The sequence below is a fragment of the Mus pahari genome, unplaced genomic scaffold (assembly GCF_900095145.1).
Source record: "Mus pahari unplaced genomic scaffold, PAHARI_EIJ_v1.1 scaffold_6746_1, whole genome shotgun sequence".
NCBI lineage: Eukaryota > Metazoa > Chordata > Mammalia > Rodentia > Muridae > Mus > Mus pahari.
This window is the reverse complement of record NW_018392667.1, coordinates 9,655-34,347: the sequence shown is the minus strand read 5'-3', so window position 1 is coordinate 34,347 and position 24,693 is coordinate 9,655. Positions and strand designations below refer to the sequence as shown.

Below are 24,693 nucleotides of genomic sequence, written 5' to 3'. Positions count from 1 at the left end.
GATGGCCTAATCGGCCATCACTGGGAATAGAGGCCCCTTGGTCTTGCAAACTTTATATGTCTCAGCACGTGGGAAGGCCTGGGCCAAGTAGTGGGAGTGGGTGGGTAGGGGAGCAGGGGCAGGGGGATATAGGGAACTTTCGGGATAGCGTTTGAAATGTAAATAAAGAAAATTTAAAAAAAAGAGAGAGATAAAGAAGATGGGCTATATATGTGCAATGGTCAACAGTAAAAGGAAAATAAAATCATGACGTTTACAAGAAAAAAAAATAACAAATGTTTTTTTTTTCCCCACAATATTAAGTGCCTTCATTACAAATATCTAGTAATCAGAACTTTTTTTTTAAGGTGCCAACTCTAAGAAAACTTATTCTTGGAAAAAGAGTGAAATTAAATTCATAATTTTAGCATTAGCAGCTGCAACAGGAGTGCTCAGTTTGCATTTATTTCAAAGAGGTATGTAAGCAAGAAGCTGGTATCCTATAAAAGGTTTCTCTCAAATGACAGTAAGACATTTAACAATAGAGGAATGATTGTTGCTCAAAGGACAAGGTCAATTATAACAAGAACAACACAGGCACAATGCCTTGATTTGAAAACACTTAATTTTAGAGGCTTAATAATAGATGTACATGATTAATTATTCTTCTCCAAGAGAAAGAACTTCTTTTGAATTTAAATGCATAGTGGTATTTCATTGTTATTGTTCCCCCCTTTTTAAAAATTCAGCAGATATTAGTATCTAACAAATTGTTTTGAATCCTTTCTATTTTTAGGGTAAAGGAGATAATAATTATCTTAAGCTGTGTTTTATTTTTTAAAACATTATTTACATGTATAGCTATTTTGCCTTCATTTGTAGTACCAGTGGAAGTCAGAAGATGGTGTTAGACTCATCAAATTGTCATTAGCCACCATGTAGATTCATGGGAATTAAACTCAGTTCTTCTCAGAAAGAAGTCAGTGGTCTTAACTGCTGGACCACCTCACCATCTTCTGTATCTTAAACTTTTAGAGTCAAAATTCAACCTACTAAAATTTTCAGTGTTAAAAAGCATGAACTCCTGAGACTCCAAGTCTATCTGAAGAGCTATTAAGAGTTTATGCTTGCTAGGGGAAGGAAGAGTCCATTTCTTTGGAATTGTGGCCATTGGTAGAGATCCTGTACTTCAGTTTATGACATTATACCCTGCATATAGGCAAAACACCTTAAACTCTTTGGATTATAAACAAATAAAGCGCAGAGTTGAAGTTGGGAGGGAAATGTTTTGGAGAGCTTAGAGCACATTGCAGAGAGAAAGTGATGTGGGTATGGTCAAAGTATCAAATATGAACTTTATAACAGCAAAGAATAAAAGAAGGCTTGGAGTTGGGTACGTGAGGTGACAAGGAGACACTGAGAACAGTTGTGGGAGAGGAAAATATAATCAGAATATTCCATAAGTTTTATTTTCAATTAAAAAATAAAACTTTTGAAGAATCAATTCAAAATCAAATTAATATTTCACTGAGCAAAAATAGATCTACGCAAAATTTTCACAGTGACATTCTTTAATTAATCCATAATTTGGATAATATTAACTTAAAAACACATGATTATTGTGATAAGATACTTCTATATTCAAAGAGTTTGTTTAGAAATTAATGCAAATCAAAAGGTAACCTTGTGAAAATCATTTCATTTTCACATATATTTTATTTTATTTCAATGGTGTTCATGGACAACTTGAGTCATTCTTTTTATATTTTAGGGGGAAATCAATATTAAAATTAAAAACTAGCAGAACATATTCTAAATGAGTTGTTCTCCCTTTTACCCTTAAATTCTTATGGAAAATATGTATGAAAGGCACAGAACTATGAGATAAATTGACCATATATATTGTAGTGGCTTTCAACCTATGGGTTAAGACCATTGCAAATCATATATTTCCTATAAGCATAGGAAATGAGATATTTCTCAGTTGCAAAATTCCAATAATGAACTGTTTACAAAAATAAATTTATGGTTAGAGGGACCTCTTTTCTGACAGTTACAACCCATGAATTGAGAGTTTATTCATTAGAAGCTATAGTCTATATCATAATGCAAAATAACAAACATGATTGACAATCATTAAGAAGTTTTTCAATCATTTTTATCCTGTGAAATAAATAAAATAGTGTTAAATAAGAGTAAATTACAAATTAGGCAATATGGTATCTATAGAAATGAGTTTTAGGCCCTTATACTTAGTAGAAATATTCAGTTGTGCAAAGACACTCTAATTCCACTTATCTGAAACCTTGAAATAATCCAGATACTACATATAGAAAGTAGATTAATATATAAAGGAGTTAGAAAAAGGAAAAATGGGGAATTATTATTTGATGGATACAATTTGGGGAGATGACAGCATTTACAGTGAATAGTGGCGATTAGAGTTGTACAATATGCATGTATTTAATGTCACAGGAATATAAAGTAGGAAATGGTTAATGTAGTCAATTTAATAACAGATATCTTTTAACATAATAAAAGTGGTCTTTTTTCTTTCAAATAGACCACGACAAGTACAAATACACCAGTATAGCTGAAAAGATTTATAAATATATTAACAAATGAACCAAATCTATCATATTCTATCTCTTCTTTCAAAAGACACCTATAACAAAGCATTACTTCCTTATCATTCTATTTTGACTTCTGTCTTAGTCAGGGTTTCTATTCCTTCACAAACATCATAACCAAGAAGCAGTTGGGGAGGAAACAGTTTATTCAGCTTACACTTCCACATTGCTGTCCACCAATGAAGGAAGTCAGGACTGGAACTCGAGCAGGGCAGTGAGCAGGAGCTGCTGCAGAGACCATGGAGGGATGTTACTTACTGGCTTGCTTCCCTTGGCTTGCTCATCCTGCTCTTTTATAGAATCAATGACTACCAGCCCAGAGATGGCACCACCCATAAGGGAACCTCCCCCCTTGATCACTAATTGAGAAAATGGCTTGCAGCTGGATCTCATGGAGGCATTTCCCCAATTGAAGCACCTTTCTCTGTGATAACTCCAGCCTATGTCAAGTTTACACAAAATTAGCCAGTACAACTTCTGTTTCTAGAATCATAGACTCTGACATTTTAGACCAGGCCTAAAGAATACAAGTCTGGATTGTGCATCTGCTCATAATTGCCTATGATCCTTCTATGATCAAAGGTATACAAATATTAATTCTAGAGTATGTTTTCCATTGTTCTGGTCATATGCCCAAACTTTGATCATGGAGCACATAGTAACATTATTTTTTTGTGAGGCAATAACAGAACATACCCTCTCCATTTGACATTCCCATCAGAGGTGCTCAAGATTCACCATTTGTTCATGCACTTGCCAATATTTTTCATTTTATTGTCTATTTACACCACCCCACACCCACCAAACTACAAGCTTTGTGGAGAACTTTAATCCAAAATTTTAAATATATATATATATATATATATATATATATATATATATATATATATATATTCATTCCAATTACTGATGGCTCCAAGCCTGAATGAAACAGTAGCTGGTATACAGTGGATATTGTTGAGATTCTTGCTACAAAGTTTACTACCTCAAGACATTGTGCATTTATAATTGAAAGATACTTCAAAAGGATTTAGTGGGAATCCTGACCATCCTCCTATTGCCTCCACTTCCTTCTTTTTCCCATTTCCTCCCATGAAAGTCCAAAAACTAGAATTCCTCTTTTTCAAATTGGATCAGGAACTTAACTACTATCTCTCTCTCTTTCTCTCCAAACCTGAAGATGTTGTTCTAACTTTCCAACTTTTGTTTATAAGAGCTGGCCAGGCAGAAATGTTTCTGCCTATCTTAGACAGCAAGTCATAAGAAGTTCATCTGAGAAGAAATTTATTCTATATCATTGAGAAAAAAATGAATACCCTAAAACAATCAAAATAGTAGGCCCTGCTATGTCTGTTCTTGAGTCCAATCATATTTTTACACAACTACCCATGCTACATAAAACAAAATCATAAAAATGGATAAGACTTCTGAACTAGGGATTGTTCTAAAAATGCTCTACCATAAAAAATATTGATAAAATATATCATTTTTTCTTGTCTCCTATGAATTTATCTCTTTTAGTTTAGTTTCAGAACTAGCCATAAACCTGAGAATGTACCAGAATACTTCACCTGAAAATTTTCGAGCTATGAATTGAATAAACGTCTGTGTCCTACACTGGCAGGCACATCTGTGAATGGATGGAAGGTGCCAAACTTTCCTATTCTCAAGATTCTATACTAACATTGAGTGGGTATTAAGTATACAGCCTTGATGAGAGAGGAAATGATACAGATAGGGATCAGGGAAGATACAGCTGTAATGTGAAAATAGGGATCAAAATCAGAATGTTTCCTTGGGAATAAGATGTTTGAGAATTTTAAGACATCTTCCATTTCAGAGATCTGGATCATATATCAATGCTCTGTTTCGCTATACTCTACATGGGCTAGAAATTCTAACAAGTCTCAGCACTAAAGAGAAAAACTAAATAAAAATATTTTATACTCATGTGATCTTCAGAAAGACTTGTAAGAGCAAGAGCCATGCTGCTTGAGAAGAATGAGTAGCAGACTCCTCATAGCCTCTTCCATGCTTGACACAAAGGTATTCATCTCCAAAATCAAGTAGGAACAATTTATTGTTTTTCTACATGAAGGAGGAGAAAGAGAACCTGAAAATTAAATCTACCATTCCTGTGTATGCTAGCCTTTCCTGTTTGTTGCAAATGTTCTGATTCATTCCTCTCTTCACAGTCCAAGTTTCAGATAAATATTTTGAATTGGACACTTTGTGGTTGGAAGATATTAGTGTGATCCTGTGTGTGCTGATAGTGTTCACCATGAAACTCATGTCATGGGTTTCCTTCAGATTGCATGGTAAATATGATGGGAATGGTGGCTACTCAGAGGATCTGCTTCATATGACTATGTCTCAGAAGTCTAGGAGTTTACCCCACCCCTCTAGTATTTTTGTCTTAGTAATTATAACAACATCCACCTGAAGATCTACATATTGTACAAAGGCTGGTAGATGATAGATTAGAGACTCATTTGGGGACTACTGGGCTTTTCTACTCATAAGTTGGTTGGGGATTTCAGGTTAATGACTGTAATAGTTCTTACACTACCCTTATAACCCTCCCAGGTACAGATGTGAAAACAGTTATTTCATTAATACATCCACAAAAGTGTTTGTATACTGAGATCCTCTCAAGAAGTGAATGACCTTTTAAATTATTTCTTGAAAGTTTGGATAAATTTTTAAATGGTACAAACATCCATTTAATTGTAATACTATCCTCTTTCAAAACCATGTAAATGCCTCTAAGAGCCAGACCAGCAACATTGAAAAGCTTGTGCTTGTGCCGGGCAGTAGTGGCACACACCTTTAGGCCCAGCACTTGGGAGGCAGAGACAGGCAGATTTCTGAGTTCAAGGCCAGCCTGGTCTACAGAGTTATTTCCAGGACAGCCAAAATAGCACAGAGAAACCCTGTCTTGAAAACAAACAAACAAACAAACAAACAAACAAACAAAACCTTGTGTTTATGAAGGCTACATCTTTGAAACTTCCTTTAACTCATGACTAAGCATCTAAGCATAGCAGTCCTATCTTTATTAGGCAAAAATATTTTCCATATGCATATGGTTAAGTTTATAGAACTGATTCCTTGTGAAGAAAAAGTTTAGAAACAGACTAGTAACAGACAGTCCTAAAATGTAGAAATTTACATAGGTGGTATATAGTAATGGTTCAGCAGTTATGAGCACTTGCTACTCTTTTCTTAAAATGTATGTTCTTATAAGTACAGATATGAATCCTATATGCATATTATTTTTATAGAAAGAATGAATATGCTTGTGCTCAAAAATAAGGGAAAAATACAAAGTAACATATTATTTTTAGTTTTCTGACAAAAATTTTGCCAGCTGAGGTGATTAACAGCCTGGTGGTCTCTGTGCTATCTTTACGGCCAGAGCATACCACCTCCCTGAGAATATTCTCTTGAGCCTGTTTATCTCAGTCTATCTATAGGGTGATCCTTCCCCAGACTCTAACCATGACCCCTTTTTACCTTGAAACTGCTGTTATAGTTAATGTATAGAATCTATCTTTATGGAAGATGTCACTCGTACTTAACATGGGTTTTGATATAATTATGTCTTAAGCTTTCTTGTGCACATGGAAATTATTATCTCCAGGAAATATTTTCCTAATTTGTGCTTTCCTTACACATGCCTCAAACAAGTTATCCTGTGTCAGACTCTCAATGTTTGAACCAATACTGATGAGGCAGTCATGTTGAACCAAATTGCTTTCTTCTCTCACATAGATCAACATTCTGTTAGTATTGTTGGTATTAAAGACTCCTCAAAACTGATGGCCAATGTGAGGGAGTTGATCCTTAGAGGAGGCTATGAAATGTTTTGCTTAGCTAGAAGAACGAGTTTGTTTCTCTCACCTAAGCGTTCACAACAAAAAATGAGATTAAGATAAACATGGTTATTTCTCAGTCCTTTGAGACAAGAATTTTTAAAAATTTTTGAAGTTTTTTAAGATATAGAAGAGCAAATATATCAGAGCAACAGTTCTATAAAATTTAATCCTTTGATTCCTAAACAAGAAAACACAGTTGTTGATAATTGGAAGCACAATGTAACTACTATGAAGAGAACTCATGAAAGGTGAGATAAATCCCCTGCTAATTATTTTGCAAGCTGGAGTACAGTAATGTCTTGCTTAGACTCTCTCAGGAGATTGACCTATAGGTATGAGTAGCTCCATGGTGATTTGCTATTACTTTCAGTCCTTGGCTTAAAGTTGCTTCTTATATAACTTCAAGATTGTGGAGAGTGCTTAGCCATTGAAATGATCTATTCCATGATGGTTAAGAAAAATTTATTATCTTTTAATATCAGATAATTTTTATATAATTTACCCAATGGTGATTCTGGCAAAACAAAATAATAATAATAATAATAATAATAATAATAATAATAATAATAATACTTCTACTACTTCTACTACTACTACTACTACTACTACTACTAAGTTCGAATTCCCTGTCTTTCAGAAGCTAGGAGTCAAAAGTCTGCTATCTTGTCTAAAATATATTTCCAGTTACTTTAAAAATCTCACATATTCTGTTTCTTGAAGGTGATATGAAGATTAACTAAAATATGTTTACATATTTAATAATAAATAGAGAGACACTCTGTACTGTCTCTTAAGCTTTGGAAAGTGAGTTTCTGAGCCAGGTTTTAGCAGATGAAAGGTGAGAGTGTATTTCCTGCACTACTGATAGAACAAGCCACTTCTTCTTTTAGAATCTGTGTATCCAACTCAGTTCACTTATTTCAGCTAATGCTCATCTCACACCTACTTCAGGGAAAGACTCAGTCTGACAAAAACTCCTATGAGCTGAGCTGTCTCCAGTCCCCCATTTCATTGATTATGTGCTATCAAAAGTTGTTAGGGCCAGAAAAGGAAATTCTTTTAAATATGATAGTCTTAGAACTCCAACCAATTTGTCCTAGTCAAAAAAATAGCCTGATGATATAGTTCTGTTTATGAGATGAGTAGGAGTGAATAATAAGGCCCATCTTTTAGGTTGGCTGTAATTGAGTTATTGTCTCATATGCTTAAACTCCTTTTGTTAATTCTAACTCTCTCTGTTCTAGGATATATATCTCAACAAAAATCATATAAACGCATAAGTAAAATGTTAAAAATCTTACAAGCTTTGTTTTTCACAATATCCTCTGCAACAATCCTCCTTCTTTGTGTGATATTACAGAACAAAGGTAAATAGTAATAATATTAGTAGCATATCTTTAGCTCAGTTATCCTGGATTAATGACTCTATGTGATTTTTATTTATTTGAAACTTTGATCATTGTCATGAGGATCTGTGGTTTGGTGTAGTCTTTAAGGATCTTATTCTAACAGTGCTGTGAGAGACTTTTAAATCTGTCAGTATTTTCAGCTGTATTCAGAACAAGATTCTTCTGCTCCTGCCACAAGAGGAAACTTCTTGTCCTCATTCTTAATATTTATTATTAGATTGGATCCATCCATATAATGCCCCAAAGTTTTTTTAATTTTTTTATTTTAGGGTTGATAGTTTTAATTATACCTGAAAATTTCTTTTCCAACATAATATAACACGTTTTAAATTTCCATGGAGTATGTATTTTGGAGGTTAATGTTGCTTACTACAATATGGCTCCAAAATTATATATATAATACATATAAATATATTTTAAATCTAATCTCCTGAATGTTGATTAAAGGCATTCACTCACTCTGAAAAATACTAACAGGTAGTAAAATAATATTAAATGATATCATTTAACTTTTCTTTCTCTTGTATACAGCCTCATTAATTTTCTAACTTTTGATTTTTTTTAAGTTTCTTTTTCAGATCCCTTATATTCCGTGTACCAAAGCTGGATGTTTTATATGGCAGTGGTCCTAGGATCTCTGCTGGCAGTTTTTAATATTGAAAAGAGTGTAATATTATTGAGAAAAGTAACATGTAAGTAATTAATAGTCATTACATTAATAGGAACATGGAGTGCTATACTTCTCTTGAGGGTCCACCTTTATAATTTATTATTAGCCAAGGTTAACTCTGGTTCTCAATAGAAGAGTAGCTAGTGCCTAAATTCTGTTTTTTTTATGTTATATTTATATTTTAAAGTCAAGTTGTAGTTTTCTCTTGCTTGAGTTTCTACCTCAAGTGTATAACAAAAACAAGAAAGAAAGAAAGAAAGAAAGAAAGAAAGAAAGAAAGAAAGAAAGAAAGAAAGAAAGGTAGAAAGAAAGAAAGGAAAGGAAAGAAAGGAAGAAAGAAAAAAGGAAAGAAAGGAAGAAAGAAAAGGAAAGAAAAGGAAAGGAAAGAAAAGAAAAGAAAAGAAAAGAAAAGAAAAGAAAAGAAAAGAAAAGAAAAGAAAAGAAAAGAAAAGAAAAGAAGGGCATGTATTGGAATGATGGCTCAGTGCTTATGAGTACTGGCTATGGCTACAGTTCTAAACCACTGGATTGGATTCTCAGCATACACATGGCATTTCACACATCTTGTCTGTTCCAGGGGATCTAACGCTTTCTTCTAACCTCTATAGATACAAGGTGGTTCATAGACAAATATACAGTCAAACAATATACATAGAAAAATATAAAAGAAATTTGAAGACAATGTAAAAATAGGTTTCTTTTGTTCACTTTTTAATAGCACCCAGAACACTGTGTTGCTCAGATTTTCTTAAACCATGCTTCAATGATTGAATAAATTTTCTGATGACACTTTTGAAACCATGTAAAGATACCAATGTTGCTTCTTTAAATATTTTGGATGACATTATATTTTGACAAATTGAAAATTACCAAGATTTATTATTTCTTGAACTTTTTAAAACTTTTTCATTATATATCATATTTTTGTTAAATAAGATAATTTAATGTAATAGGTACTAAGTTAGAGATAACACTGATGTCATCATCAACACATTGTTTCTAATACAATGGGAGTCAGGGTCTTCAGGTATATGATATTCCAGAACAACAATATCAACTAACCAGGCACCTCAGAGCTCCCAGGGACTAAACTACCAACCAAAGAATAAACATGGTTGGGTCCATTTCTCCAGTTGCACATGTGGCAGAGGACTGTTTTATCAGTCCTTAATGGGAAGGGAGGCATTTGGTCCTGTGGCATCTTGTTGTGCCAGGGTAAAGGGATACTAGTGGGGTAAAGGAGTGGTTGGGTGGGTGAGGGAAGCACCTTTTTTGAGGCAAAGGTTAGGGACAGTGGGATTTGGGATTTTCAAAGAGGAGAAGAGGAGATGGAACAACCTTTGAAATGTAAATAAATAAAATAATTAATTTAAAATATTAGGAAAAAATAACACAGAGTAAAATTCTGAAAAGAAAGTTGATGATTTGTGCTCACGATTGTATCCATCCTGAATAGTTTCTCATAAGAAAAAAAAATTAAAATAGAGCTATATAACTAAATTTACAAAGTCATTAGAGAAATACTCTCAAATAAGCATAAGAACAATACAAAAATATAAATATATAAAGCCGTGTAAAGGTAAATACTTGAAACGTTAATATGAAAATTATATTGTAGTAATAAATTAGTGAGTACTTAAGAAATAGAATGTAAATACATACTTGGACTCTGAATATACATGTTATACCTCCCCAGATTCAACCAACTGTAGATCAAAACTAGTGTAAAGATACTGGTTTTGAATGGAACACCAACCTGGTCACAAAATCTTATACTGATTAAATATGTCATGCCTGAAAAATGTGTTTGGTGAATGATAGCAGAGAATTTGTCAGATATGGCCAACCAATGACTGCTCTAACTAGAGAGATAGATACACACCACAATAGGAAGGACTTCCCTGATTCTGCCTAGATTTCCAGTAATTGGAGCCTATTTAGCTTGGTGTTTTTGAATAGAACCAAACAGGACTACCAAGAGACTGTCGGGGGTGAGGGGAGATATGAAATGTTTGAAATTATTCTTGATGGTATTCTGCTATACTTATATGATGAAAATAACTATTTTACTCTAATGTTTACCATAGGCGCAACTCTTGAGGTATTGTGCTGCAAAGAATGACTATATGATATGCTTCAAACCTCAACTACAGATCAAAAATATTGTCAATGTTGTACTTGATGGGAATACCAATTTAACCACAAAACCTTTCATGTAAAATATATTCTGCCTGAACTATGTGCTAAGGCAAAGATGGCACATAATTTGCAAAGAGTGGACAACCAATGTTTAATTAGTCCAGTTTTGTTAGAATAAAGGTCCACACCACAAAGGGAAGGATATGCCTGATACTACAATAATGGCCAGGACCCAAAGACTGTGCAGCTCTAGTACTAAAATAAAATCAAACCTGACTCACAAAATGCATGTTAAGGAAAAGATTCTTAATGATATTTTGCTACAGTCATGGACTGATGCAAAATCCAGTGGATTACCAAGAGATGGTGAGAGAAGAAGCAACAATAAGGTACAAATAAAGCTTAAATTGAACAGGTGAGTCCTGCATAAACTGTAAAGCGGGATTGTAGGAGCCAGAGAAATCAAGGACAGAAGGAGAACACAGGCCACAGAAACAACTAAGAAGGGCTCATAGAGGAAAACCATTGAGCCTGTATAGATTTGAACTACATCCTCTACAAATATGTTATGGTTGTTTATCTTGGTGTTCTTGTGGGGATCCTAATAGTTTGAGTGTGTATGTACATTGGTGTCGAGGGGAAGGGTGCTCTGTGACTCTTTTGGCTGTTACTGGAACCCATTTCCTCCTGCTGGACTGCATTGACTGGCATCAATATGATGATTCATGTCTAATCTTACTGTAATTTGTCATGCTACATATATTTGTTGAACATCCCTAGAAGGCCTCTCGTTCCTCAAGAGAAACAGAAAAGGAACACATCTCGGGAATAAAAAAAGGAGAAGAGAAGATTTGAAGGAGTGGAAGGAGAGGAAATTGTAATCACGATATTTTTTTTTTGAGAAAAGAATGCTTTTTATAAATGTATGGTGCTTGTACTGAACATGTTTGTGCATATTTTTTTGTTGATAAAATGATGGAGGGGTAAAGGATATAATCCTACAGAATGCTTAGCCAAAAAGAAAAATTATACACCATACTACCCCCTCCAAAGCTCTCTGAGTATTTAGAAAGAAAGATGGTATCATTATGAAACTCAGAAATAATGGGTTACTATAAAGCACCCAGGTGTTGCACATGCATCATTCCATAGCCTCAGGAATAGTGTCAGACCTTAAGACCTCCTGTTGAGCTAGATCCCACTTTGGGTCATTCACTGGAACTTCTTTTCCATTTCCATCCCTGTAATTCTTTCAGACAGGAAAAATTATGGGTTACAGTAGTGACTGTGGGATGGCCTCCCCCTCCCTCATTTGATGCCCTGTCTTCCTGCTGGAGATGGGATCTATACGTTTCCTTACCTACTGTCTAATACTTAAGTTAAGGCCCCTCCCTTTGAGTTCTAAGAGTCTCTCACCTCCCAGAACACAGGTGCACTCTGGAAGCACCCCCCTTCTTCCTCCTGAGCTTGCCTATTTCCATTCTTTCTGATGATTCTCATGTGTTCAGTCCTTTTAACACACCCAATACCAGATGAGGCTCCCCCACCCCCCAACACTCTTTCCCCCAACACTCTTTCTCCATTTCACTTTCCCTCCCATGCTTCCTACTTGTGATTGCTTTGTTCTCCCTCCCAAGTAGGACTGAGGTATCCTCACTTAGGCACACCAGCTTGTTGACCATTTTTAGTTATATGGACTATACCTTGGGTATTCTGTACTTTTTTATTTTTTGGTTCATATCCACTTACTTGTGAGTATGGACCATTCATGTCCTTTTGGGACTGTTTCCTCACTCAGGATGATATTTTCTTGTTCCATCCATTTGCCTGCAAAACTCATGATGTCCTCATTCTTAATAGCTGAGTAATAATCCATTTGGTAAATGAACCACATTTCTGTATCCATTCTTCTGTTGTGGGACATCTGTGTTGTTGCCAGCTTCTGGATATTACAAATAGGACTGCTATAAACAGATAGGAACATGTGCCCCTGTGGAATGGTGGGATATCTTCTGTGTATATTCCAAAGAGTGGTATAGGTAGGTCTTCAGGTGCATTCTTCCAATTTGGAAGAAACTCCAGATTGATTTCCAGAATGGTTATACCATTTTTCAATCCCACCAGCAATGGAAGAGTGTTGCTGTTTCTCCACATTCTCTCCAAAATGTGTTGTTACCTGTGATTCTGATCGTAGCCACTCTGATTGATGTAAGGTGGAATCTCAGGGTTGTTTTCATTTGCATTTCTCTGATCATAAGGACTTTGCACATTTCTTTAGGTGCTTCTCAGCCACTGGAGATTCCACAGTTGTGAAATCTTGGTTTACTTCTATACCCCAGTTTTTGATTGGGTTGTTATTCTGGTGATTAGCTTTTTGAGTTCTTTATATATTTTTCATAGTATCCCTCTATAGGATGTTGGGTTAGTGAAGATTGTTTTCCCAATACGTAGGTGACTGACTTACCTTATTGACTATGTCCTTTGCCTTACAGAAGCTTTCCAGTTTCATGAGGTCCCATTTATCAATTCTTGATCTTAGAGCATGAGCCATTGCATTTCTATTTAGGAAATTTCCCCCTATACCAATGAGTTCAAGGCACTTTCTCACTATTCTACTAGATTCAGTGTATCTGGTTTTACATTGAGGTCCTTGATCCACTTGGACATGAGCTTTGCGCAAGGTGACAAATAATGGTCTATTTTCATTTTTCTACATACCAACTGCCAGTCAGAGCAGCACCATTTATTGAAGATTGTTTCTTTGTTCCATTGTATATTTTTGGTGCCTTTGTTAAGGATCAAGTGTCTGTAAATGTGTGGTTGTATTTCTGGGCCTTCAATTCTATTTCGTTGTTCAACATGTCTAGCTTTGTATCAAAAACATGCAGTTTTTATCACTATTGCTCTGTAGTAAAACTTGAGGTCAGTATGGTGATTCCCCCAGCAGTCCTCTTATTGTTAAGAATTGTTTTTGCTATTCTGTTTTATTTATTTATTTATATTTTTAGTTTTTTTAAAATTTTATTTATTTTTATTATTATTATTTTATTATTTTATTAGATATTTTCTTCATTTACATTTCAAATGCCATCCTGAATTTCCCCTATACCTCCCCACCCTGCTCCCCTGCCATCTCACTTCCACTTCTTGGCCCTGGCATTCCCCTCTATGGGGCATATAAAGTTCGCAAGACCAAGAGGCCTCTCTTCCCAATGATGGCTGAATAGGTCATCTTCTGCTAAATACACAGCTAGAGACATGAGTGGAGCAACCATGCTTGACCAGCAAGAATGACACAACACTGAAGATCCTTCTCAACAGCACTTTTTTCAGGAACTCCTTTCATGATGCTATGGGGACCCCAAGGGGCTAGTGAGGCTGCCCTATATACTGGAGCATTCACTGCCTGGGTGCTCTGTGCCTCACTGTCAGTCACAGGATAGGCTAAAGCAGGAATCACCTCATTAACATAAGGCTGGGCAAAGAGGACTTGTGCTGAGTCATTGCGATATAGGACTGTGCTTGTCTGCCTCAAGGTGGCAAACAAGTTGTTATCACATGGGCAGTGGAAGCCAGTGCCATCTTGCAATGGCAGATGATGTGACAAGCTACATCTCCCCCTTTTTTGTTTTATATGCTGATCACACACTCAACACACGTGACAGACCATGTAACTCCACAAGGGAGCAACCTCAGTTGTTAGAAGGGTACCTCATTGAGGTGGAAAAGATAAGCCATTGGTCAACACATGGGTGAAGATAGAGATCTGATTCCCCAAAGATGTAGAAAGGGCTTTGTACAACAACTTCATCTAGGTTCCTCACCCAGTGAGACCTTTACCAGCACCTGTGTCAGTTTTCTGGGGAAAGGATTCTTGGACTCACTACCTTTATGCAATCAGACATATCCTCCAGAGGACGCTAAGCTGGGTACTAGCTGTCCTCTCTACAGTGCTTTGCCTGGCATCCCATGGAAATCTGGCTGTCCAGGATATAGCTCTGATCAGGCGAACCTGCCCCTTCTTTTAGCAACTGATAGTCACATCCGAAATAGAGCACTGGTCTGTACACCTCTTTACCATCATCCATACTCATGCACGCAGGGGTGACCTTAATCGCCTTTTAGGGAGGCAAGCCACATAGCAGGCTCTTCTCTGCTGTCCATAGCTACAAGAGCCTGATAGACTACAGCCTTATATTTGGCATGATCCCTTTTTAGGTGACAGAAGCACCATAGGCAGATGAATGCAGCCAGACACATAATAGCAGCCATAGCAGCCATGCCCCCCCCCCCACTCTTTAATCGAAGAAAAGGCTCAGGTGATCCATGATGTAAAGTCTACAAGGGTAACTGGATCCAATCTTGTTGCATTGATAGAGGCTATCTGAAAAACAAGCTATTTAATATTAGCCTCTCCTTGAGCAGACCAATTTCTTTTCAAATAATTACTAAGTGCTGACTGTTTTTCGTTAAGGGAACTAATATTAGCCTTTACGGGGTAACACATAAGCCTTTTAAAGCATGTACACATGATAACTGAATCATTTTGTGCAAAGCATCTATTTCTTCTTGTATTACATTCACTCTTTGATTCACCAAAAGGATGCCGGACTCTACATGGGCATTATAATTATTTTGAGTTTGTTAAGGCCAAAGCTGTTTTCTCAACTATCCGATTATTGGCCATTTGCACTTGATTGGTCATGGCTATTGCAGCTGTAGTAGCCGCTGCAACAGAAATAAATATAGCAGATACAATGGCAGCAGTAATACCGAAATCCCTTTTGTATCTAATTATATCTATAAGGGAGAATGTGTCTATATTATCTTCTACAGTAATGGGGATAAACATAGGTAAATGTACTATAAGGGTTGTATCATTATTTTGAGCACCCCAACACTCTGAAAGGTAGCAACTAACCTCCCTTGCATTGCAATTTAGGAGCGTGGTACTAACGTTATCGGCAAGTAAGAAGAAAAATGGAGGTCTAAGATAGACAGGGGCAGCACGTGCACTGGCATTTTTTTTAACTGCTGCAAATTCTTAATTTGTTCTAAATAACCTTCACCTTTGCGCACANCAGAGACATTATAAATGGAGAAACTTTCGTTTCCAAACCTGGCAAATGGAGTCAGGGATGTGAATGCTCCTTGCTGATTGGAAAGTACCCAGTCAAACCAAGGCCAAGTGTTGTCTTTTCCTGTTTGTTTCCATGAGAACATGTTTTGGTCTAGGGGTGGGGAAAACTCGAACCCAGAAATAATCTCCCTATTGCGATGCCAAGGAGACTGGCATTGCAAAAATTCTGTGGAAAACTTTGAAAGGGGTAGCAAGTGGGCAGAACTTTCCTATGGGTTGAATTGAAAGTAATATTCAACTGTCCAGGTCTGGCAGGATGGATCCCAGAGCGAAGCATTACCAATGTTGTGATATTAAGATCATTAGAACTATTGGGGGATATCAACCCGCTACCGCAAGATGCCCCAGAAGCTACCTGTATTAATACTGCTGAAAATGTTGCACCATCTACTTGAGAAAATTTCATAGGATCCTCCCAATTAGCGATAGTGTGGTTTCGGAGCCAAATGCACGGGAGCAAAGAATTTTTCATAGTAAAACATAAAGTGCCAGACAGGGAATAATTAGAGGCACTATACCTTTGTGGAGCTTCTCCAGAGGGGATAATACACAGCAAATTGTTGAGACATGAAGTAGGAAGAAGGTTGGTAAGAGGGTAGAATTAGCATGAATAGGCAGGGGCACTGGCCAGGTCTTAGCAAGAGCCCACAATGTGATCTTATCCTTTATCACCAGTCTCCACGTTGTCATCAGTGCCAACAACAGAGGGAAAGTACTCATTGTGTTGTAACGATTTTCTTGTCAATCTCTCAGGCACCCAGATAGGATCTGTGGAAAAACACAGAGCGTTCCCCTAGATCTCACAATCACGGTATCTAGGCCATACCATATGCCAGACACGATATCCTTCAATCTGACATAGTCATTATGATCACTGGTCTGGCTCATGTGCCAATCTGTGGCAGAACGGCCAGCATTATCAAGAATCAAAAAATTTAAGGTGAAAAGAGCAAGGGATAATTGTTCCTTTGGGGTACGGCCTGAGCCTATTCCCCTTTTCTGTTTTTGTAAGATTTCCTTTAGTGTACGATGGGCACATTCCACAATGCCTTGTCCTTGTGGATTATATGGCAAGCCAGTAACATAGTCAACCTTCATTTGTGTGCAAAAGGTAGCAAAAGATTGTGCCGTATCTGCTGGACCATTATCTGTTTTTAATTGTTCTGGTTTACCCCACACAGCCCAGGCTTCTAAACAGTGGGTGATGACATTAGGTATCTTCTCACCGGTCATAGGTGTGGCATGTATGACACCAGAACAGGTGTCTAGAGAAACATGGACATATTTAAGTGTCCCAAAAGAAGAAATATGTGTCACATCCATTTGCCACACTTTTAATGGCAGAAGACTGGGAGGATTTATTCCAATATGCAGTGGGTGTAAGAAAGTAACACATTCTTTGTATTCAAGGACAATACTGCGAGCCTGAGCTTGAGAGATGCCAAATTTTTGTTGGAGGGATCTGGAAGGCACATGAAATTTTTGATGAAACTTCCATGCCTGCTCTATTGGCATGTCAAGGAAGATAAAGTTTTGCAGTGTGCTCCGATCTACGATATCACTGCCTGCGCTTAAAGGGCCAGGTAAATTAGAGTGAGCTCGAATATGTTGGACAAAGAACTTATGGTGTCAAGTTCTGATAAGATGCTGTAGTTCACCAAAGCGTGAGCTCACAGTGCTGGACAGTTTGATAGCTCCTGCTGTTTCAAGCATCCGTAGGCATTAACTATATATGCAGAATCGGAGATAAGATTAAAAGCATAAGGAAACTGTTTAAACACCTCAAGAACAATTTTGCATTCTATCACCTGAGGGGAATCAGGGGAATATTGAAACAAGACTGGTTTAGTATCATTAATCATATAAGCTCCACAGCCTGTTTTTGACCCATCAGTAAAAATATTAGGAGCCCCCACCAGAGGTTTATGGGAAGTAACTTTAGGAAACACTACTGGATGTTCTCTATAAAACTGTAATAGAGGATTTTTGGGGATAATGATTACCAAAGACATCAGAGAAGCTACACTTAAGAATGGTCCATTCATCCACCATAGCACACAATGTCTCCACTTGATGGCTGGTATAAGGAAGAATGATGGTACTGGGAGGCTTACCAAAATGTTGAATGTGTGATTTGATACCTAATAAAGCCAGATCTGCTACAGCTGTAGGATAGTGTTCCAGCGTCTTAGCAGGGGAGGATTTAGGGTAGACCCAAAGCAGGGGGTTACTCTGCCACAATAACCCTGAGGGTTGTGTGGCTGTTTTTTAAATGCACAGCAAGATATCCTTATCTGGTTGAACTCGGTCTAGGGCTGCATGTTGTAATTGTGCTTCCACTCTGCTCAAAGCTATGTGGGCTTCACTAGTGAGACTTCTTGGTGAATTAAGATCTGAATCACCCTTTAAGATGTCATACAGGGGTTGCAATTCCTAATTAGGAAGCCTTAAATAAGGACATATCCAATTAATATCAACTAATAACTTTTGAAAATCATTTAAATTATGTAAATTATCTTTTCTGATTTCTACCTTTTGTGGTGAAACAGTTTGTGATCGTATCTGTGCTCCCAAATATTCACATATTGGTCCTTTCTGCACCTTTTCTGGGGCAATATGCAACCCATGATGTTGTAATAATTTCACTAATTTCTCATAGGCCTTTTCCAGTACTTCATTATCTTTGGCACACAACAATATGTCATCCGTATAGTGTAAACACCTAATCTTTGGATAAGATTGCCATAGAGGGGCAATGGCTTGACTAACAAATAATTGACACATAGTGGGGCTATTCGCCATCCCTTGGGGTAGGACTACCCATTCATATCTTTGATCAGGTTTCTTATGATTGATAGAAGGGACTGTAAAGGCAAACCTAACACAATCTTGGGAAGCTAATGGAATGGAAAAGAAACAGCCCTTTATATCTATGCTAATAATCTGCCAATCCTGGGGCAGGCTAGAAAGCAGAGGTAAATGTCGTTGGATAGGTCCCATAACCTGCATTTGCAGATTTATTGCTCTGAGGTCATATAAAAGTCTCCATTTTCCTGACTTCTTTTTAATAACAAATATTGGGGTATTCTATGGTGATATTGAGGGTTTGATATGTCCTTTTTTTAACTGTTCCTGTACTAGTTGTTTTGCTGCCAACAGTTTTTTAGAGGATAGAGGCCACTGAGGAACCCATACTGGCTCCTCTGTTTTCCAACTAATTGGAATGCCTCCCCCAGTGGCCCCTAGGAAAAACCCAGACCCTGCTTACCAATGTTGCTTGTCTGGTATACTGGTTCTACTCTCCCTTGTAAATGCTTCCCTATGCCCCTTCCAGGAACATGTCCCATTTATTCTATAACACGTTGGGAAGTCTCAGAGTATTCATTAGTAAGTCTAATCCCCATGTCCTTTAACAGGTCTCGTCCCCACAAGAAAATTTGTAAATCAAGGACATAGGGTTGTATTTTTCCTTTTCTTCCTTCCTTGTCTCTCTGTGTCAATTCTTTAGCACTCATCTTAGGGGCACTTTCAAAACCCAGCCCCCTGAGGGTTTGATCTGATGCCTGGAGTGAACCACCCATGGGCCAATCTCTGATGGACATTATACTTTTGTCTTCCTCGGTATCTCTGAGCCCCAAAATAATCTTTCCTTCAATCTGGATTTCTACAACAGGGTGCCTATCCATATCTATGGAAAGATAGGTGACGTTATTCCCAGTAGATCCGAATCCCTCATTTCCACAAATCTTGGAACCAGCAGGGAAAAGTTTATGATTACTTGGTAACAATAACAACTGAGCAATTTTATCTCCCGGGGAGATAGTCCTAATCCCTCTAGGTGATTCTAACATTATCTTAACTATGCCAGTATAATCAGGGTCAAAAATGCCAGAGATAACAATCAGACCTTTTAAGGCAGAAGAAGACTGTCCCAGCTCAATCCCATTGTATGGGGATGGGGAGTGGTCCTTGAAAATCCATTTCTAACAATTGAACCCCCATTTGTGGTGTTAATATGAGTCTGTTCGTGGAACAGAGGTCCAATCCTGCGGAGCCTGCAGTGGCTCGCCTTGGTCCCTCGGATGACGAAGGGAGGGCCAAGGTCCCTGTTGATTCTGGTTTTTTCTCACTCATGGCCCCATATATTTGAGGGTCCTGGGGTCGAAGGCCCTTCTGCTCATTTTTTGGCCATGCTCCACCATACCTGGGTTGTAGGGGTTGGCCTTTTAGAGTCTTAGTTGATCTGCATTCATTTGCCAATGATTGCCCTTTTTACATCTGGGACACATACCTGGCCTACCCTTTCCCTTTTCTAAAGGCATTCAATTTGGACAGTCACATTTAAAATAACCAGCTTTACCACAATTATAGCAGCCTCCATTTCCTTGATTTCTTTTTCTGGTGGCACTCAAAATGGCTACAGCAAGGCCAGCATTAGTCAAAGGGCCTCCAAGCTCTCTGAAAACTTTCATCCATGCTTCCAATCCTTTATCTTTGTATGGGGCTATAGCAGTGCAACACTCCTTAGTGCACTGTTCAAAGACTAGCTGTTTGATAAATGGCATTGCTTGGTCAGCATCACCAAAAATTTTGCTGCAGCATCCACCATCCTGGCTACAAAGTCTGAGAATGGCTCAGCGGCTCCCTGGGTGATCTTCGTAAGGTTACCAGACACTTGACCTCTGTTTGGCAAAGCTTTCTAAGATCTAACAGCAATATCATTTATTTGTACATAAACTGCCTCAAGGTAGCCAGTCTGAGCATTGGCATATCTGCCTTGCCCTATAAGCATATCAGCATCCCAATACATCTGAGGTGCTATGCCTCTGGCTCAATTAGCTGCTGCTTGGGCGTTAGCAAATTCATAAAGAAAGGCCTTCCAATCTAAATACTGTCCAGGGTTTAAACAGGCTTTTGCCAGACTTCCCCAATCTGCAGGAGTCAAGCAATAGTGAGTCAATGCCTTGACTTGAGCCACTGTGAATGCGGCATTCAAGCCATAAGTCCTTCTTGATTCTGTCAAAGTTTTTACTGTCTTAAAGTCAAGAGGCTCGTGGATTCTTTGCTGATTGACAACTAAGAATATCGGGAAGGTGCCACAAATCTCTCTCCACATCTGTGGACAAAAGGATGTACCTTCTCCCTTAGGCAATGTATAAGGGGGAGGGGCTAATGGCTTGGTCCTTTTCTTAATTTTCAAAGTCCCTACATTTGCTTGCAGAGGGTCAGGACCATATCTATCATCTTCACAGTGCCCTGCCTCATCTTCCAATTCTTCCTCCTCACTGCTACTGAGTTCTGTATTGTCATCCAAAGTCAGCTCCTTAAGGGAAGGGTAAAGGAATGACTCCCTTCCAGTAGCTTCTGGTCCTTTCTTCTTTAGCTTTGGTTTCACTTTCCCTTTCTTTGCACCAGGCTGTTTTCTCCTTCTGAGAGGCTGTCTCAATGTTCTTCAAGTGCCCTTTGCCCTATTTTAACTGCCTCTTCACATCTTTGATCACTCAGGCAAGCACGGATCATACACCATATGGGCTTCGTGCCTGGTTTCAGTTTTTGTTTTTGTGCCTCTCAGTCCCAGTCTCGGCCCAGTTTTTCCCATGATCCCACAGTTAATGAGCCTGAGACCTCAAATCAAGGGTCACAGTGATCACATTCTGCAAGGAAGGAGTTAAGAGTCTTCTTGTGTATTTTTAGCTTGAGTGCGCTGTTCCAGCAAGTCCTTGAGAGCCACTAGGAGCGGGCTGGAAGCCGAGTTCCCCATTCTGCCCAGTGCACTTATCTACCAGCAACTTATGGGTCACAATCTCCACAGACACATTCGTGCCCTTGACAATGGCAATTCAAGCAAAAACATCAACAGGTGCAAAGAAAAAACAAAACCAACACCAACACTGCCAGGGCCGAGTAGCTAAGGAGCCAATCCCACATAGTCACAACACAGTGAGCTTTATAGTCCCAAGAATCCCGGATCCTTATTGTCTACACTTACCTCTAGAGAGCCTTATTGTGCTTACTTACCCTAGGGAATTTACCAGTACTGCCGTCCTGGTGCTGAAGAGTTCTGGATCTGCGAGGGTCTTCCTCAGGTCCCCGTATGGGCCTCCAGCTGAAGCGACCACAATTGACCAGCAAGAACGACGCAACACTGAAGATCCTTCTCAACAGCACTTTATTCAGGAACTCCTTTCATGATGCTACGTGGACCCAAGGGACTAGCGAGGCTGCCTTATATACTGGAGCATTCACTGCCTGGGTGCTCTTTGCCTCACTGTCGCCACGGGATAGGCTAAAGCAGGAATCACCTCATTAACGTAAGGCTGGGAAAAGAGGACTTGTGCTGAGTCACTGCTATATAGGACTGCACATATCTGCCTCAAGGCAACAAACAAGTTGTTATCAGATGGGCAGTGGAAGCCAGTGCCATCTTGTAATGGCGAATGATGTGGTGCGCAACACATGAGCTCTGGGGGTACTGGTTAGTACATATTGTTGTTCCACCTATAGGGTTACAGACCCCTTCTTATCCTTGGGTACTTTCTCTAGCTCCTCCATTGGGGGCCCTGTGTTCCATCCAATAGCTGACTGAGTCATCCACTTCTGTGTTTGTCAGGCACTGTCATAGCCTCACAAGAGGCCGCTATATCAGGGTCCCTTCAACAGAATCTTTCTGGCATGTGAAATAGTGTCTGGGTTTGGTGGCAGATGATGGGATGGATCCCTGGGTGGGGTAGTCTCTGGATAGTCCATCCTTTCATCTTAGCTCCAAATTTGTCTCTGTAACTCCTTTTATGAAGTATCCACCCATTGGTCTTCCTTCTTTTTGGTTTTCTTGTGTTTTGCAAATTGTATCTTGAGTATTTTGAGTTTCTGAGCTAATATCTACTTCTCAGTGAGTGCATATCTTGTGACTTCTTTTGTGATTGGGTTACCTTACTAAGGATGAAATCCTCCAGATATATCCATTTGGACAAGAATTTTATAAATTCATTGTTTTTAATAGCTGAGTAGTACTCCATTGTGTACATGTACCACATTTTCTGTATCTACTCCTCTATTGAGTGACATCTGGGTTCTTTCTAGCTTCTGTCTATTATAAATAAGGCTGCTATGAACATAGTGGAGCATATGTCTTTATTAACAGTTGTAACATCTTCTGGGTGTATACTCAGAAGAGGTACTGCTAGATCCTCCAGTAGTACTATGTCCAATTTTCTGAGGATCCACCAGCCTGATTTCTAAAGTGGTTGTACATGCTTGCAATCTCAACAGCAATGGAGGAGTGTTCCTCTTTCTACACATCCTCGCCAGCATNTGTTGTCACCTGAATTATTGATCTTAGCCATTCTGACTTGTATGAGATGGAATCGCAAATGAAACCACACACCTATGGTCACTTGATCTTTGACAAGGGAGCTAAAACCATCCAGTGGAAAAATGACAGCATTTTCAACAAATGGTGCTGACACAACTGGTGGTTATCATGTAGAAGAATGAGAATTGACTCATTCTTATCTCCTTGTACAAAGCTCAAGTCTAAGTGGATCAAAGACCTCCACATAAAACCAGAGACACTGAAATTGATAGAGGAGAAAGTGTGGAAAAGCCTCGAGGACATGGGCACAGGGAATATAATTCTTAACAGAACAGCAATGGCTTGTGTTGTAAAATTAAGAATTGACAAATGGAACCTCATAAAATTGTAAAGCTTCTGTAAGGCAAAAGACACTGTCAACAAGACAAAAAGGCCACCAACAGATTGGGAATGGATTTTTACCAATCCTAAANCTGATAGAGGACTAATATCCAATACATACAAAGAGCTCAAGAAGTTGGACTCCAGAAACTCAAATAACCCCATTAAAATGGGGTACAGAGCTAAACAAAGAATTCTCAACTGAGGAATACCGAATGGCTGAGAAACACCTGATAAAATGTTCAACATTCTTAATCATCAGGGAAATATTGTTATTTTTTTGTCTTTCCAGTTGAAATGAGAATTGCTCTTTAGATGTCTTTGAATAATTGTATTGGAATTTTGAAGAGGATTTCCTTGAATCTATAGTTTGCCTTTGATAGGATGGGTATTTTTACTCTGTTAATTCTGCCAATCCATGACCATGGGAGATCTCTCCATTTTCTGAGTTCTGCTTCAATTTCTTTCTTGAGAGACTTGAAGTTATTGTCATACACGTCTTTCAATTGTTTGGTTAGTTACCCCAAGATATTTTATAGTATTTTTAACTATTTTGAATGGCATTATTTCCTTAATTTCTTTCTCAGCCTGCTTATCATTTGTATAAATGAAGGATACTGATTTATTTGAGTTAATTTCATACCTGACCACTTTGCTGAAGTTGCTTATCATCTGTAGAATTTCTCTAGTAGATTTTTTGGGGTCACTTTTTTATACTATCATATCTGCAAAAGTGATGCTTTTATTTCTTCTTTGGCAATTTGAATCTCCTTTATCTCTTTGTGTTTTCTTATTGTTCTAGCTAGCACTTCGAATACTATATTAAAAAGATATGTGGAGAGTTGGCATCCTTGTCTTGTCCCCAATTTCAGTGGGTTTGTTTCAAATATCTCTCCATTCAATTTGATATTAGCTGTTGGTTTGCAGTGAATTGCTTCTATTATGTTTAAGTGTGTGCCTTTAGTTCCTGATCTCTCCAATACTTTTAATGTAGTGTTTCTGCCTGCACGCATACCGGAGCCATGTCTGCATGGGCAGAAAACACCTTCGGGTGGGTTCGGTCTGCAGAGCTAAGCTTCCTGAAATAAGAAATGAGCTACAAGAAAGAATATTTATTAATTACACGCGGGAGAACCCAACCCTCCCCCGCATGTC

At 38.1% G+C, this 24,693-nt stretch overlaps 1 protein-coding gene across 1 annotated transcript in view; it reads left to right on the top strand.

Annotated features, from left to right (window-relative positions):
- Positions 1–16,240, top strand: part of LOC110315127 (selection and upkeep of intraepithelial T-cells protein 2-like) — a 55,133-nt gene extending 38,893 nt beyond the window's left edge. Inside the window, exons 5-8 of the mRNA XM_021189262.1 lie at positions 348–455; positions 4,805–4,927; positions 8,475–8,588; positions 16,092–16,240. Of these exons, the coding sequence (XP_021044921.1) occupies positions 348–455; positions 4,805–4,927; positions 8,475–8,588; positions 16,092–16,240 (494 nt within the window). The remainder of the gene's footprint in view (positions 1–347; positions 456–4,804; positions 4,928–8,474; positions 8,589–16,091) is intronic.
- Positions 16,241–24,693: the final 8,453 nt, after the last annotated feature.